The following is a 15,136-nucleotide window of genomic DNA, read 5'->3' as shown; positions in this document are numbered from 1 at the left end:
CGCAGAAACGGCTGGTCCACAGGTCTCGCTGGAGACCCTTTGCCCCTAACCTGGAAGCCTCACCCAAAGGGTGGGGTAGCCGTGCAGGGGGCCGGGGTTCCAAGCCAGCCCGAGGCAGCCTCTCCCATATCCTTGCTTCCTCGGGGCAGGGTGGGTCCATAGCTAGGTTGTGCCTGAACCGCTGGGTGGGGCCATGAAGCTGGCCACTGATGCTGTGTGACCCGGGGCCAGAACCCTGACCTCTGTGGGCCTGAGCTGCTCAGATGTTCAACAGTCCTAGAGCCTCGGACTGAGGCTCTGGCCACAGGGAGTGACAAACGCCTCCCCCTGCTGCACTGGAGCGGGAGGCACCCAGCAAACAGTGGCTGTGACCACGGTGCCAACTGTGACTCACTTCCTGAAGCTTCCTTCTCATGCCCTCCTCAGAGGCCACCTCTGACTCTGATAAGACAGAGAAACGCCCCTCACCCATGTCGCCCCCACACCTGCTAGCTTCCTTTTCCCTCCTAGCACTTGCCACCAAGCCACAGCACGTCATGCATGGAGTCACGGTATCCTTTTCTATCTCTCCTCTAGGGCTGAGCTTCCCCTGTTGGTATGGCGTCTTCCATGTGGTGTTGGGCTCCTGCTCTGGCCTCAGAGCGTGTGTTAACTATTTGGCTAGGCTCCACGGGGAGAGGGGATGGGAAGACTCACTTGGTGGCCCGTTCTGAGATCCTCACTTCCAGCTTATGGCCATCCACTATGTGTCCCTAGGAGACAAGACAGCACGGCGTCACGACGGGTCCCCAGACTCACACTCATGGCATCTCGGTCCTCTGGTGGTGGTGGTGGTGGCACCCCAGGAGGCCATGGCTGGCAGATAACAGCTTTGTCTGCCTGCAGTTCAGACTGGGGCCCGGCGGCAACTAGTGCCATAGGCCTCTGCCCCCCAGCATCCTCCTGAGCTGTGAGGAGGCCCTGGCCTTCACGACACGAGGCACAGAGCTCCACTGTGCGTGTGCAGGCAAAGGCAGCGCACGCTGTGCAGCCAAAAAAAGCAAATGCTGGCAGGTTGGCGGTGCATCTGGCTGAGGGTGTGTCACTATGCTGGGGCCACTGGACTCCGCTGGGTCCCAGCTGGGGATCCTGGCTGTCCTCCCCCTCGGTCCAAACCTAGGCTGGAGACTTTTTGGGAGCAGAAACCTGACCCTACCCCACCCACGTGTGCCAAACCCTCCCGGGGCGTCTCCCCACCTTTCTGCTAAACCCCAGCCCTTAAAGGGGTTCCTGACATCTGCCATCCCAGCCAACAATGAGCTCACTCCTGCCTCAGAGTCGCTGCTTCAGGCCCTTTGCACCTGCTGCCCACCCCCACCCTGTCCTTATGGTTTGTTCCCCCAGCCCTGACGTCTGCAGAGCTAACACCCCGTGTTTATGGGGTACTGTGTTGTTACCTCCTCGGGGAGACTGTCCCAACTGTATGGTCCACAGTGGACCTTCTCCACCCGGGAGGTCGGTCTGTGTAATTACTCAGAGCCTCCCGGGCAGGGCCCAGGCCTCCATGCAGAGCTGGGGCTGAGTGCGTGTGTGCATGTGTGTGTGTGGTACCTGATACTTCCTAGGCCCCTAGAGCTGGTGGTATGTATCCGCACCCCAAGTGCCTCTCCAAATCCCAGACACAGGGTGAGAAGCCCCTTTACCTGCAGCTGCTTGAGCGCCTTCTGCGCCTGCTCTGGCTTCCTGTACTCCACAAACCCAAAGCCCATGGACAGCAGCGCCCCTGGAAGAAAAAGGTGGTGTGGGGGGGAGGGAGGGAGGGAGGGAGGAGAGTGATGCTGGGGGCCTGGGCCTCGGCTCCGTCTCTGCTGCTCCTCCTCCTGCCCCTCTGCACCCCCACGCAAGCCTCAGCTCCCGCCGCCATTTGTCAGCCGTCTTCTAGAAGAAGTCGGCTGGGAGGCTGTACAGCCGCCACCTGAGGCCCGGGCGACTATTAATTACGGATGACTGACAAGGTAATGAACTTCGTGATGGGGTCCTGCCTTGGGGAGGGAAAAGGGGCTGGCGGGACGGCTGTGTCCACCTCCACAGGACGGAGGTGTGAGCCAGAGCCATGCGGACGACAGGCTCACGTGCACAGGGGCAGATGGACGGATGGGCAGACAGCCATGCAGATGTTCGGCTGAGTGGGAAGGCAGGTAGCTGTACAGATGTGCCGACAGTTACTAGCATTGTGCAGGGAGGATTCTGACAGGGCACTGACATGAATATCATCTCTGATGAGGCTCTGGACACCAGAAGGCGCTGGCCTTGCCCACGCCCCAGAGTTCTGCACAAAAAGATCCACTTTCTCCTTCAGTTCCCGCTGGGGAAGTGGGTGGGTGGGCCTGAAGTTTGAAGGGCCCAAAGGAGGTGCCAGAGCCACTGTGCTAACCTCCAGGGGTGTCCCCTCCCCAGCACCTGCACCCACAGGCTTGGATCACGTTCACAGCCACATGTGATCCAACCAGGGCCCGTATCAGGAAAGTAATCCCCTGAATTGTTCCCAGGAGGGCGGCTTAGAGACAACTGGGGGCTGATAGGAAGTGCCCCCCTGTGGTGACTGAAGGCAGTGTTCTCTGGACCATGTGTGAAAGCTTCCCTGGGGAGACATGAGGCTATGGGGTGGGGGGTGTGCAGACTGGGTGCCTCCCTGGTCTGAGCAGGGGGTGAGGGGTGGAGGGTGGGGAGCTGCTTCCTCTCAGATGCCCACCGCCTCCAGGGTTTGCCTTGCTCCTGCAGCACCAGAGTCCGGGCCACAGCCTTGGTTCCTGGGGTGACCGCTGTGTGACTCTCGCGTCCCCATTCCTCCCTCAGCCCCAGCAGAGGGTGAGTCTGTGTCCTGGGTGGCCCCCCAGTAAGCGGGGTGTCCTGCCCGGAGCCCTGCTCTGTCCCCAGAAGTCCAGCAAGTACCTGCTTTGTTCTTCTTCTTGGACACAGAGCAGGTTCTCACGGCACCCGCTTTGGAGAACACCTGGGGAAGAAGAGGGCCCACGGGTGTTAGCGGCACCTGCGAGGAGGCTCCAGAGCCCCCAGCTGCACTAACTCCTCCAGTCCCTTGGGGAACAGGGGGCCGTAAGGTTGACGTTACCATCACCCCATTTTTCAGGTGACAGCAGGGTGTGGTGGTTGGGGCCACAGAGCCGGAGTGCTCTGAAGCTGAAATCTGACCCTAGGAGGCCGGGGCCCAGGCTTAAAGCTACAGCTGGGGGTCCCTGGGTGGACACCAAACCCCCCAAATTTGTGGAAGATGACCTCAAGGTCCCACAGACACTGACGTGACTTATTCTGGGGTGCCAAGAGGGCCTGGCATGATCCCAGTGCTCCTGGGCTGACTTGGTTGTTTGTATTTCAGACAGAGACACAGAGGGAGGGAGAGTTCAACTGAGTTTCTCCCATGAGGCCCTGATGCTCCCAGCTGCACCCAGGGCCTCACACCCGATAAGGGATGGGGTGGGGGCGCTCTATTGGTGAGTGACATCTTCCAGACCCCTAGACGGTCTGAGAACTTTAAAGAGTGCTTCCACGTTAATTGGTTCAGCCCTTCCCAGACCCTTTTTTTGGGTGCAGACGGGCAGCCTGCTGACCACTGATTCAGTCACTGAAACTAAGAAGCACATCAGCAGGGCAGCTCTGTGGGCAGTGCACAGGCCTTGCAGTACCACAGATGCTGGAGGGGGGCTCCGGACTCTCTCAGTCTCTCTCTTATGGAATAAGCGGGGCTTAAAAAAAAATACAAGAACATTAGAGCCTATTTATTACTTAATAGGACAAACAGAAATCGAGAGGGAAGGGGGCGGGGATGAGAATGACACCTGCAGCACTACTTCACCACTAGTGAAGTTTACCCCTGCAGGTGGGGATGGGGGCTTCAACCCAGGGCCTTGTGCATGGTAAGGATTGCACTCAACCAGCTGTGCAACTGCCCATCCCCAAAGCTCATTTTTTGAAATAAAAAGCCAAGCCCAGTTTTCAGTAGTGATGTGTGTGTGGCAAAGAGAAAGACAGAGAGAGAGAGAGACAGAGACAGAGACACTGGAGGTGGGGGGGGGCGAGGCTTGCAGACCCCTGTGCCATGGAACTGAAGGACCAACTTCCTGATTGCTGACCCAGCTTCTTCCAGAATCTGCCCAGTCCCCACTCAACACAGCACACACTGGGGAATTTCCTAACACGCCCCCCCCCCCCCCCGTTGCCCTCCCCAGGAACACAAACCCTTCAGCCTTTGTAAACAGCTGGGGAGGGGGCTTTGCCTTCTGACCCCGTTTCCACATGCTCCTCCTCCCTGAGCCCCCTTAGGTGTGGTGAGCATCACCCCTGGGCCTGGCCGGCCATGACTGCTCAGCCTCTGGGGGCCGTGCCGGGGTGGCTGCTGTCCCCATGAGAGTCAGGCAGGAGGGCAGCTGTCTCGGCCCTTCCTCGGGGTCCCTGGCCGCAGTCCCTCCTGCTTGGAGCAACACTCACAGTCCGCAATGTCTCCTCGGTTGTGTCAAAGTTGAGGTTTTTAATGAACAGGGTGCAGCCTGGCAGGCTCTCCTCATCTTCCTCTTCTTCCTCCTCTTCTTTCACATCCATCTTGGCTGAAGAGTCCTCTGCATCTCCCTCCACTGGCTTTTCACCTTCTGGGGTCTCGCCACCTGGTACTGGCCCCCAACAAACAAACCCATTATATGACTGGAATGCCTAAGGCCCAGGGTTGAAAACACAGAACTGACCAGATCAAGGGGCCTCTGGCCCTGAGTGAGCAGCACCAGGAGAGGACACCGACCTTGAAGGGGAAGGAGAGAGGGAAGGAGGCAGAGAGGGAAGGATAAGCGCATCATCCTGGCCTCTGTTTGAAGACTCTGGAGAAGTCTCAAAACTACGCGCCTGCATCCATCCAGCTTGGCCTTGAACTTCACGTACTAGCGTGTAAACCGAAAACCCAAGCACACGCCTAACTTCTCCCCCAAAAGACACTGTCACTGAGGCAGCCTGCAGGTCCTGGCAAGCTCCTCTCTATCAAAACTCCCAGACTGGATTAATTCAGAGAAAGGATCCATGTGCATGACTTCAGCAGCCGTGACAGGTGAATCCAGAGAAAAGCACAATGGTGGAGAGGAAGAGGAGGAGAAATCCCTCTATGAACTCCCGAACATGAGATCAGGAAAATAACAGTGCCAACAACTATAATAGCATGTAGTCATCAGAAATGATGCTTTCGAATAATGTTTCGCAGTGTGATCACATATATAACAATAATAACAATTACGATTAATATCATTTATAGAAACACAGAGGCAGAGAGAGAGACCACAGCACTGAAGCATCCTTCAATGTGGTGGGGGCTGGGCTCGAACCTGGGTCTGCACCTGGCAAAGCAGTGCATTCAAGTGAGCTATTTCGCCAGCCCAACATGTGACTTATCCAGTAAAAAATTATGAGGAGGGTTAAGATAACAAAATGAATTCTGGCCCCTGTTACCACCGAGGAACAGAGCTGAGTGTCTGAGTGTCTGGGCGTCATGTCCTGTTCCTGTCACTGACACAAGACCTTGAAGATGCCTCTTGATGTCTGGCAGCTTCTTCCTCTCCACTGACAGCAGGGCCGAGGGCCAGAGAGACAGCTCACTGGGCAGGGGGCCTGCCTTGCCTCGTGTGAGTCTCTGGTGCTGTGGTGTCTCCCCTTCTCTGTCTCCCTCTCTCTGAGTGAAAGTGTGGCTGAGGGCAGTGAAGCCATGCATGCACGAGGCCTTGGACCACTCCAAAACCAAATCACTCTCTTCAAAGCAGACATACGCAGGGCCTGCTTTGCAGTGTGGCTGTGAGCCTCTCTCTCTGCGCTGCAGCCAGCAGGAGCCGGGCCGACGGACCAGCGCAGTTTCCAGTCTCTGCACCACCCTGGAGAGACACCCGAGGAGACATCCTCAGGCCCTAAGCCCGCAGCCCTGAGAACCAGGCCAGTGGAGCCCTGTGTGTGTATGTTCACCATGCCCACCTCTGCAGAGCTCAGGGACAGCCACGCCTGGGTCTAGGGACCTGGTGCTTGCCAGCCACACCTTGGGAAAGGCATTCTGAAACGCACGTCTACTCCTGACCCCAGATGGGGAGACAAAGAGACAAAGAACCCAGAGAGGGTATGGGGAGCGTGGGGCCTCGGATGAACATTAGCCAGCAGTGTCTCCAGTTTCCAGAGAAAGGGGAGACGGAGGGTGTGTGTGCGTGTGCGTGTGTAGGAGCCAACAAGGTGGGGGGGGGTCCGGGGGACCCGAGGGCCAGGACGACGAGCAGCCGCACAATCAGACCTGGTCACGCAGCGCCACGCGGGGCCCCTTCTAATCAGGCTGCGCCCCCGCCCACCCGCCCGCCTGCGTTATCAGCAGCCAGCAGCCTTTCCGGGCCTGCCCCCACCAGGAGCCCTTTATCTGGAGGTGAGGGTCTTTGGTTGCGGGGAGATAAAACACAGCAGCTCCCTCCCCCGGGAGGCTGGCAGAGAACGCGGGGCTTGACAGAGGGGAGGGGGGCTGGTGAGGGGGGAGAGGGGGCTGCTCCTGGGGCCTTGCTGAATGGGGACAGGGATGCCTCAGGAACAATGCGAGGGGGGTGGGCGGGGGAGGAACAGCAGAGGGGCAGGCAGGGATGCTCTGTGAGATCAGCTAAGAAAAGAAACAGGAAGGGCAAAAAACTGGGGCCCTGGAGCATGTACAGTCGGGGGGGTGGGGGAGAGCACCTGCCACGTGGCTGCCGCTGGGGAACCGGGCTGCAGCGAGTCTGCCCACCCTGACACTGACGGGGATGGTGACTGGGGCCCTCTGCCAACTCCCTGGACCACCAGCCCCCAGCCTCAGCTGTGGGTACCCTGTCTGAGAGGCTTCTCTCGTGCCCCTGACCATTTCCCAGGAGCCACTCGGGAGACGCCCGTGTGTGGAGCACCCATCCCGGCCCTCGTTCAAGACCCCTAGGGCACCCTGCTCCCGGGAGAGTGCTGTCCTCCACAGAGGACTTCCTCTTCATGTCTAGAAGGTGGGGTGATGCTCTGGCGGTCACGGGTGGGTGAGCACACCCTCGTGCCGACATGGAGGTTCTGGCTGCCTGGGAGGTGGCAGCCGACGCTCAGGTGTGAGGCCCTGAGTTCAATCCCCAGCTTCGCATGTGCCAGAGGGATGCTCTGGTTCCCTCTCTTTCTCGATCACAACAAAGATGCAGGACTGGAAGGCACCACTGACTGATGTGTGCAGGGTGGGGCGGGGCAGGTTCAGAAGCATGACCCCACTGACTACGATGTTTTCAGAACAGAGGCTGCAGGAAGAAGCCTCTAGACCAGTGGTGTCCACCTGTCTTGAAATGGACCTGCCGACGGCCCAAGGAGCTTGTAGCCTGTGAGGCCTGTTCAGTGAGAGGGTGCTTCTGTGCTCGGCAAGACCCCGCACTCTCTCCTTTCCTGTGGGAGGTATTTCTTCCACTCTCATGTGACCAAGCTGGCGATGCCGTGGGGAGTGGGAGCGCTCAAGGCCAGACACTTCACATCTGAGAAGGGGTTGCCTGGGACCTTCCTGAGCCCATTCTAGAGGTTTCTACTCTCAGGTGTGGTCACGGGCCTCCAGATACAAGTTGTCACCTCAGGGATGTCCCCAAGGGCCTGTGTGACAGGCCGGGGGTGACGCCAGGTCGTGACAACGTTTAGGAGCAGGTGGAGTCCCTGTGAAGGAGGCACGTGGCGCGCCCTCACGACCCTGGAAAGGCCCTGGAGTGACCAGACTGTGCTCACAGGTTCTGCTCCACATCCCCAAGATAATCTAGTTTACTTTATATATATTTTAACATGGCTTTTCATTGAAAAAAAAACAAAAAACTGAGTTGTTGATCACCTTTATCTGCAATCTTCACGTTCTGCTCTGGGGAGCACACTGTGAACCCCTAGCAAGCGAAAGCCTGAGACCCACTGGCTCCCAGGGTAAGTAATGAACTTTGAATAAGCCCCTCAGGGAGGGTTCAGTGCCCCTCCCAGGACACCTGTCTCCTTCTCCTACCTGCTGCCGGTGCCGTCCTGTCCCTTCCCGCAGGCTTGGCCGCTGTGTCTCGGGGTCCTGTCCCCTGTGAGGCTGAGCTGGTGAAGACACCCCCAGGAGCCCACTCCAGGTACAGAGGCACATGGTGGAACTGCAGAGACGGGTGGGAGGCAGACTCAGCCTCTTGGACAGACAGGCAGACAGCACTGTGTGTCAGCTCCACGCCAAACTCTGAGGCGGCCCTTACCTTGGAGTAGGCGAGGTGGCGGAAGGCCTTGCGGGCTTCCAGGGGCTCCAGGAACTCCACGATGGCCGTGACGCCCCCCTCAGGCAGTAGCACGCGGCCCAGGCTTCCAAACCGGCCAAACAGCTCCTGTAGCTCGGACGTCAGGGTACCCGCTGGCAGGTTTTTTACCAGCATCACCGTCTTGCTACGCTCTGCCGCGGGCTGTGGGCGGGAGGTGGCCGGTGCTGACGGGACGGCTGTGGCTGCTGAAGCCGTGCTCCTCGGGGACCCCGGTCACCAGGCCCCAGGGAACCCCACCCTCTTGGACATCAGACCTGAACTCCTGGCCCCTCGACTTCTACTGTGGCACGTCCTGGCAGTGCCCAAGCACAGCTGGACTGGGCCTTCCGGAACATTCCAGCCCAGGAAGTCGAGGCTGGGATTTCCAGAGATGCCTGGGTCCTCTCCCTGTGCCACACATGCCTGCTGCCATAGCTGGAGTGGGCAGAAGTGCCATGGGGCCACCAGCCCCCGGGGGTGGTCCCGTGGCCCTCAGGAGTTGATGTGCTACTTGTCCTTGATGGGGGACACTTCTGAGGAGTGGGTTCCACGGGCTTCACCAGGTGACACTTCCACCCACCGTGTGGTGGTGACCAGACATGTCCCTGGCCTTACTGACCAAGTGCTCCTTGCAATGGAGCCCCGGCTGAGCCAGCTTCTGGAAGAGCCTAAACCAGGAGGCCAGGCAGGGGACCTGGGGCCCTCGGGTCCAGCCTAACTCAGGAATCCTGCCTCATGGGGTGGGGGCAGGGATGAACAGAGCCCACAGCACTCTGCAGAGATGGGCGTCGATTTTCAGAAAAGACAATAATGCTGAAGAGGCATGAAAGTATCAGAGAAGACCACAGCAGAAGATGCCAGATGTGTGTGTGGGGGTCTGAGTCTCCACTCAGCCAAGGACCTGATGGGAAACCTGAGGCCTCCATTTCCTCATCTGTCTTACACGCCACAGCTCACCCTTCCTGCAGGCTCTCAGGGTTGGGGGGGCGGGGGCCCTCTGGGTCTGGGAAGGGTTGGTGCCTGTGACTGAGTCCAGGTTCCTAAGGAAACTGGGTAGGTTCCTCTCCACAGCTCTGGGCCTCAGTCTCCTCCTCAGCAGATTTGGGGGGTGGTCTCAGGGGACCCTTTACACAGAGAAGAGCACCCCTGTCTGACTCAAGAGAGGGTGGGCGCAGCTGGTAAGGTAGTGGGTGTGGGGACTGGACAATGGGGGCTCCCTGGCATGAGTGGTAAAGCTGAGGGTCACATAACCCCACTCCCCCACCCCCAAGACTGTCCTTTAAGACTGCAAACTAGGAATGGAAACCCTTGAAAGACCAAGAATGACCCCCCCGTCCCTATCAGCATCCCTCAAGCTGAGCCTGCACCCCACTTTTCAGGAAGAGGGGACCCACCTGGCTGAAGGAGTCCAGGCTGACCCCATGGTCGAGGAGGAAGCGCCGGACTTCCTGGACGAGCTGGGTCTCCCCCAGAGCCACGCGCACGGCCACGCTGCCCTTGGTCTCCTGTGTGTTGGGGAGATGGCTATCACTGGGGGGGTGGGGTGGGGGGGGGCATGGCTGTCCCATCTCCTGACGGAACTGCCTGCGCCCTGAGGACCCAGAGGCGACAGTGCTCCCAGTACTGGTCTCTGGCTGCGCAAGGTGAGGACGCTCAGGTCTCAGACGTCAGATGCCACCTGCACAACATTTCCCCCACCCCCCAACTGGAGCCATGGCAGGCGGGCGCTGACTCACGTGGTCGAACACTTGGCTCTTGGTGGCGCTGTACTTGTGTGCGATGGCATCGGCCACTGCATTGGGGCCCATGAACAGCGTGTTCCAGTTGTGGGAGCTGAGGGCCAGAGGGGGCCAATGAGAGAATGGGAGGCTACAGCCAGACCCCCCCCCCCCCCCGCCCCTCCAGTGCCTGAGAGGAGGCTGGGGTGGCTTAGGGGCTGAGCCTGGCCTGGGGCCCACAGCTGGTCCTGGGTCAAGACCTGGAGCTGTTGGCTTTCTCTTTGGCCTCTTTCTTCTTCTTGTATGATGATCCTGGGGTGTCAGCATCCTCGCTGGCTTCCTTCTTAATGGTGGAAGGTAACACATGGAGCATCCGGCCCTGGGGGTGGGGGTAAGGGAGAAGGGGTGAGGGAGGACGGGAGGGACAGGCACCTCCACATCCTGCCCCAGGACACTAATCTGAGGCTGGAGGGCCTCAAGGAGAAGGAGCATGTGGTCTCCCTTGATCTGGAATGGGGACCTGATCTGGGGGACACAGTGACCTGGCTGTGACGGGGCCACCAGACAAGCCTGATGGAGGAAGCTGGTTAGATGGTCAGGGTCACCCCCAGTTCCATCCAGCCGCTCAAGCCCCTGCCCTAGCAAGACCAGAGCGTGAAGCTGGGCCTGGACTGGTGGCCCCGTGAAGAGGAGGGGCCTGGGGCAGACAGGTGTTCAAGGCACAGGAGAATTCTCCAAGTGGGGCCTGCCCATGTGAAACTGGGGGCCTGGTGGCTGTGCAGTGGCAGGACCTAGAACCTGCAGGGGAAGTCCCCAGGATGGAGCCCAGAACACGAGCAGCCGGGCAGATAGAGGAAATGGCTGGCTGATGACAAGTAAAACAGTAAAATAACCCTTCTTCCCCTACTCCTCTCCAAGGTGGCCTTTGGCATGGGTATTTCTGAGTGCCTGCTGTGTGCCAGGTGCTGCTAGGAGTCACAGCCCAGATCCCTGGCACCTGGGGGCTCCTGCCCCTGGGTGTTTAATTCAGCTGGCCCCAAATGTGCCATCTGTGTGCATACGTGAGCACCCAGCTGGCACACACCAGGGAGTGTTTCCCTCTCCCTCTTACACACACACCTGCAACCCTGCAGTGGCCTGGCGCCGGGAACCCACCTGGAACACCTGGCCATCCACCTGTGCGTAGGCCTTCACGGCGTGCTCTGGGAACATGAAGGTTATGAAGGCAAAGCCCTTGGGTTTCTTGGTCAGGGTGTCGATGGGGTAGTGGAGCTCCGACAGGGGCCCTGAGGACAGGAGGTGTATGAGGGCTCCTTCATGCTGGGAAAAGGCTGACAGAGTCAGGATTCGGGCGCCAGCACCAGGCCCGGCTACTCAGGCCAAGGCAGGACAAGACAAGGGCTAGAGACCACTAAAGGTTTAAGGTTGAAGGGAGACTCTTGGGGTCTCACGTGCATCCCCTCAAGGGAGAGAACCCAGGTCAGAGCTGAGCAGTGTGCTGGCCTCTGTCTCTCTCCTCACAAAGAAAATATTTTAAAATAAAAAAGAAAGTAGGGGTGACTGTGTGGTGGCACACCCAGTTGAGTGCCTACAGTACTATGTACAAGGACCCAGGTTCAAGCCCTCCTATTCCCACCTGCAGGGGGAAGCTTCATGAGTGGCGAAGCAGTGCTGCAGGTGTCTCTCTTCCATTCTCCCCATTTCCCCCTTCCCTCTCAGTTTCTCTGTCTCTATCCAAAAAACTGAATCAGTAAAATAGAAAGTAGAAAAGGAGTAATGATAAGCAATGACATCAAGATAAGAAAAGCAGCGGTCTGGGAGGTGGTGCAGTAGCTAAAGCATTGGACTCTCTAGCATGAGGTCATGAGTTCAATCTCTGGCAGCACAGGTACCAGAGTGATGTCTGGTTCTTTCTCTCTCTATTATCTTATTCCTCTCATTAACAAATAAATAAAATATCAAGAAAAAGAAAAAGCTTTGTCATGAAGTCTCTGCGGAGACTCTGCCTGGAAAGTGAGGCGAGTTAGGGGCAGAGGGCGAGGGCCCAGGAGTGTGGTTCGGGTCCTGCTACTCAGTCTTCAGTACCCAGCGAGTCCCACTTCACACATGGAGAGCTGATGTTCCCAGAGGGTCCGTTCATGTACCCAATTTATGCATGAGAAAACTGAGTCAACTGCCCGAGGTCAAGGGCTGGGACTGGAGCCGGCCGCCAGCTGGGCACCAGGCCCTTTACCATAAGTGGAGAAGAGCGCCTGCAGGTCCTCCTCGGAGCTGGTGTAGGGCAGGTTGCGCACGAACAGGCGACCCGAGTCGGCCAGGTCCTCTTCCTCCTCGTCCTCCCCGAGTGTCCGCCCCTGCCAGGGCTTTGCCCTGTCCTTCTGGGCCCCCTTAGTCTCTGGGGTGCTCTTGTCCCTGAAAACCTCAATGTAGCGGCCCCCTGCATGGACAGGAGACAGGAGTGGGGGGAGGTCAGAGGGCTGGTGGGCGGGCAGCGAGTCGGTCTGGGACGCAGCCTCGAGCTTCTAGCACGTCCCCGGGCCCTGCTCGCCTCTGTGCCTGAGACAGGAGTGATGTGGCCACCCAGGTCTGGACTGTCACCTTGGGCTGCTGTGTCACTTGATGTGGGATGTGACATCCCCTCCCCAGCAGGTGCAGGGGCAGCACCAACTCCCACTTTGCTGGCAAATCCCAGGGGTTCCCGCCACCTGCCCAATGGAACTCGTCCTCACTGGGGGCCAAGGACGGGGTCTGAGTCCACTGTCCACACGAGGACAGGGCACCTCGAGGGGCTTCTGGGGGACGTGCCAGCTGTGGGAGCTTGGGTGTGCTGGTCCCTCTGCTCCTCTGGGTTTTGCTCCAATGCTGCTGGCTCAGGGGATGCACTGCTGAGAGCCCCCTCTCTGCTGTACCCTCTTTCCTGTGAGCTGACTCTGTGGGGCCTGGGGAGCTGGAAGTGGGGTGCGCCTAGTGCCTGTGTGAGGGAGCCCTGCGGCTGGGGGGTGGTACCCACCCATGTACTCCCGGTTGCATTTCAAAGCTTTCTTCACTTCATCCTCGGTACTGAAGTCCACAAAGACGTACCCTGGGAAAGGACGGTGACAAAATGACAAAGGGAGTCGACAGGCCTGCTGAGGCCGTGGCGTCTATGAGGGTCACCCAGCCACCGGCCAACTGCTTGGGGCACTCTGAGCAGGAAGTGGGGGTGGAGGAGAATCCTATTTCTGCTTCAGCTCCAAAATACAAGCAAGCCCCCAGCCCCAGTCAAATCCCCCCTGCACTGAGCATGGGGCTCCCAGCCCCAACCGCCCTGCCCCATGACTGTGCCCCAGTCTTTTCTGTACGAAATGTGGCTCTGGGCACACAAGGAAACAGGCTCCACCAGGACCTGCCACCCAAGGCCTAAGCTCACAAAGAAATCAGCACTTGCCCCCCCCCCCCCACTGCCCCCCAACTTCACTGGGGCAGCAGAGCAGTTACTGGGGTCAGTAACCTCACTTGTGGCTCTGGTGGCCATAAGGTCCCTCCTTTAATTCCTCCCTGCCCTCTGCTACTGGGGTGCCTCTTCAAGCCCCATAAGCCTTCCCCATCCTGTCCCTTCTTCCGCTGCAGCCCCCCCAACTAGCCTCCCTAGAGGACTGTGCAGGCCCCCCTCTAAGCCTGAGGCCCTCGCCCAGGACCATTCCTGCATCGGCCAGGGGACCTCTCTGAACCTGATTGCCCCTGAGGTTCCTGTGCTTGAGCTGAAGTCCAAGGTCATTCCTGAGCCCCCACCTGGGGGCAGTCCCCCCTCCGCCTTGCAGCTCCAAAGTGTTAGGCCTGGTGCCTTCTCTCTTTCTGCCGCCGAAGTGGCTTCCTCTCAGCCTGGCACACCAGCGGGCTGTCACCTGTCTCAAGTGTCCTGAGAGCAGGGGCCACCTCCATGGTGGGTGTGACAACTGTTTCCAGGAGTGTCTGGCTGGGCTGTCTCTGAGACATCACTCTGCCACACCGATGGGAGGTGAGGACGGACCCTGGTCCAGCTGGGGTGTGGAAATGGGTCCCCACTGGTGCTCCTGTGAGGACTTTGATGCTCATGCCTGGCACTTGCCAGAACACTGACTGAGTGGCACAGGCTGTGCTGTGCGGCCCTCGGGTGGGTGGCTGAGCTGGGGAAGAAATGCTGCCCTTGTCCTGGACAGCTTCACCGATCCACAGACAGGGCCCTCAGCTCCCTAACTCCATGCCCCACGCCCCCACGTTCCTTTCCTGCCACCTGCCTCTCCAACACACCCCCACACCACCCCATCTCCAGCAGTAAGCCGCACCGGTTTTGTTCCCGTGAGCATTTTTCACGATTCGAATGGCCACTGGTTTCAGGGGGGCCAGGAACTCCAGGACATTTTTCTAGAAGAAGAGAAGAAAAGTAAGACCCCGTGTTTCAGTCCAATAACAGTAGCCCAGCCACCCATGGGAGGAAAACAGGGCTGACTTCTCGTGTAGAAAAGCTGCCAGTGTGGCTCAGACCCTGTGGGGCTGACTTCTTCTCAGACAGAAAGACACACACACACACACACACACACACACACACACACACACACATACACACCTCTTTACGGTGGTTTTGTCACACCCAGTATTCAACCTAGAGGATGGTGTCCTGGCTTTACTGGGACTATTTTTGTGTCTCTCAAGTCTGACCCCAAGCAAGTGTGTATTCAGTCCTGGGAGAGAATGCAGGTAAGGCATCATAGGGAGGGCATGCCCCAGAAGTTACTGACCAGTGGGTCCAAAAAAAGGGGGCCACACACAAACTGTGTGGCCCAAGGTCTAAAATAAGCAGTGAGGGGGCCAGGCGGTGGCACACCTGGTTAAACACACATCACCACAGTGTGTAAGGACCTAGGTTCAAGTCCCTGGTCCCTGCCTGCAGGGGGAAAGCTTCACAAGTGGTGAAGCAAGGCTGCAGGTGCCTCTGTCTCTCTCTCTCTCTTCCATCTCAATTTCTCTGTCTCTATCCAGTAATAAATAAATAAACAAATAAATATTTTAAAAATAAGTACCACGTGCCCTCTGAGCCTGGGGTCCCACTCTCTGCCCAATGACCATGTTGTTTAGAAAGGCCAAGTAGTGGCAAGCACCCTGGGGCCC

The 15,136-nt window shown here is 58.5% G+C and overlaps 1 protein-coding gene across 2 annotated transcripts in view; it reads right to left on the bottom strand.

The window, feature by feature from the left end:
• Positions 1 to 15,136, bottom strand: part of RBM19 (RNA binding motif protein 19) — a 71,289-nt gene that overhangs the window by 46,419 nt on the left and 9,734 nt on the right. For both annotated transcript variants that reach the window (XM_016190719.2, XM_060193037.1), the window contains exons 8-20: positions 14,314 to 14,392; positions 13,020 to 13,091; positions 12,243 to 12,446; positions 11,165 to 11,295; positions 10,270 to 10,388; positions 10,028 to 10,124; positions 9,686 to 9,796; positions 8,253 to 8,453; positions 8,027 to 8,156; positions 4,483 to 4,661; positions 2,932 to 2,992; positions 1,683 to 1,762; positions 697 to 752 (exon numbers count right to left, since the gene is read on the bottom strand). In XM_016190719.2, the coding sequence (XP_016046205.1) occupies positions 697 to 752; positions 1,683 to 1,762; positions 2,932 to 2,992; positions 4,483 to 4,661; positions 8,027 to 8,156; positions 8,253 to 8,453; positions 9,686 to 9,796; positions 10,028 to 10,124; positions 10,270 to 10,388; positions 11,165 to 11,295; positions 12,243 to 12,446; positions 13,020 to 13,091; positions 14,314 to 14,392 (1,520 nt within the window). The remainder of the gene's footprint in view (positions 1 to 696; positions 753 to 1,682; positions 1,763 to 2,931; positions 2,993 to 4,482; positions 4,662 to 8,026; positions 8,157 to 8,252; positions 8,454 to 9,685; positions 9,797 to 10,027; positions 10,125 to 10,269; positions 10,389 to 11,164; positions 11,296 to 12,242; positions 12,447 to 13,019; positions 13,092 to 14,313; positions 14,393 to 15,136) is intronic.

This window comes from Erinaceus europaeus, chromosome 6 (genome assembly GCF_950295315.1).
Source record: "Erinaceus europaeus chromosome 6, mEriEur2.1, whole genome shotgun sequence".
NCBI classification, from domain to species: domain Eukaryota; kingdom Metazoa; phylum Chordata; class Mammalia; order Eulipotyphla; family Erinaceidae; genus Erinaceus; species Erinaceus europaeus.
Note: the sequence above shows the minus strand (reverse complement) of the source record. Positions and strands in the feature narration are given on the sequence as shown.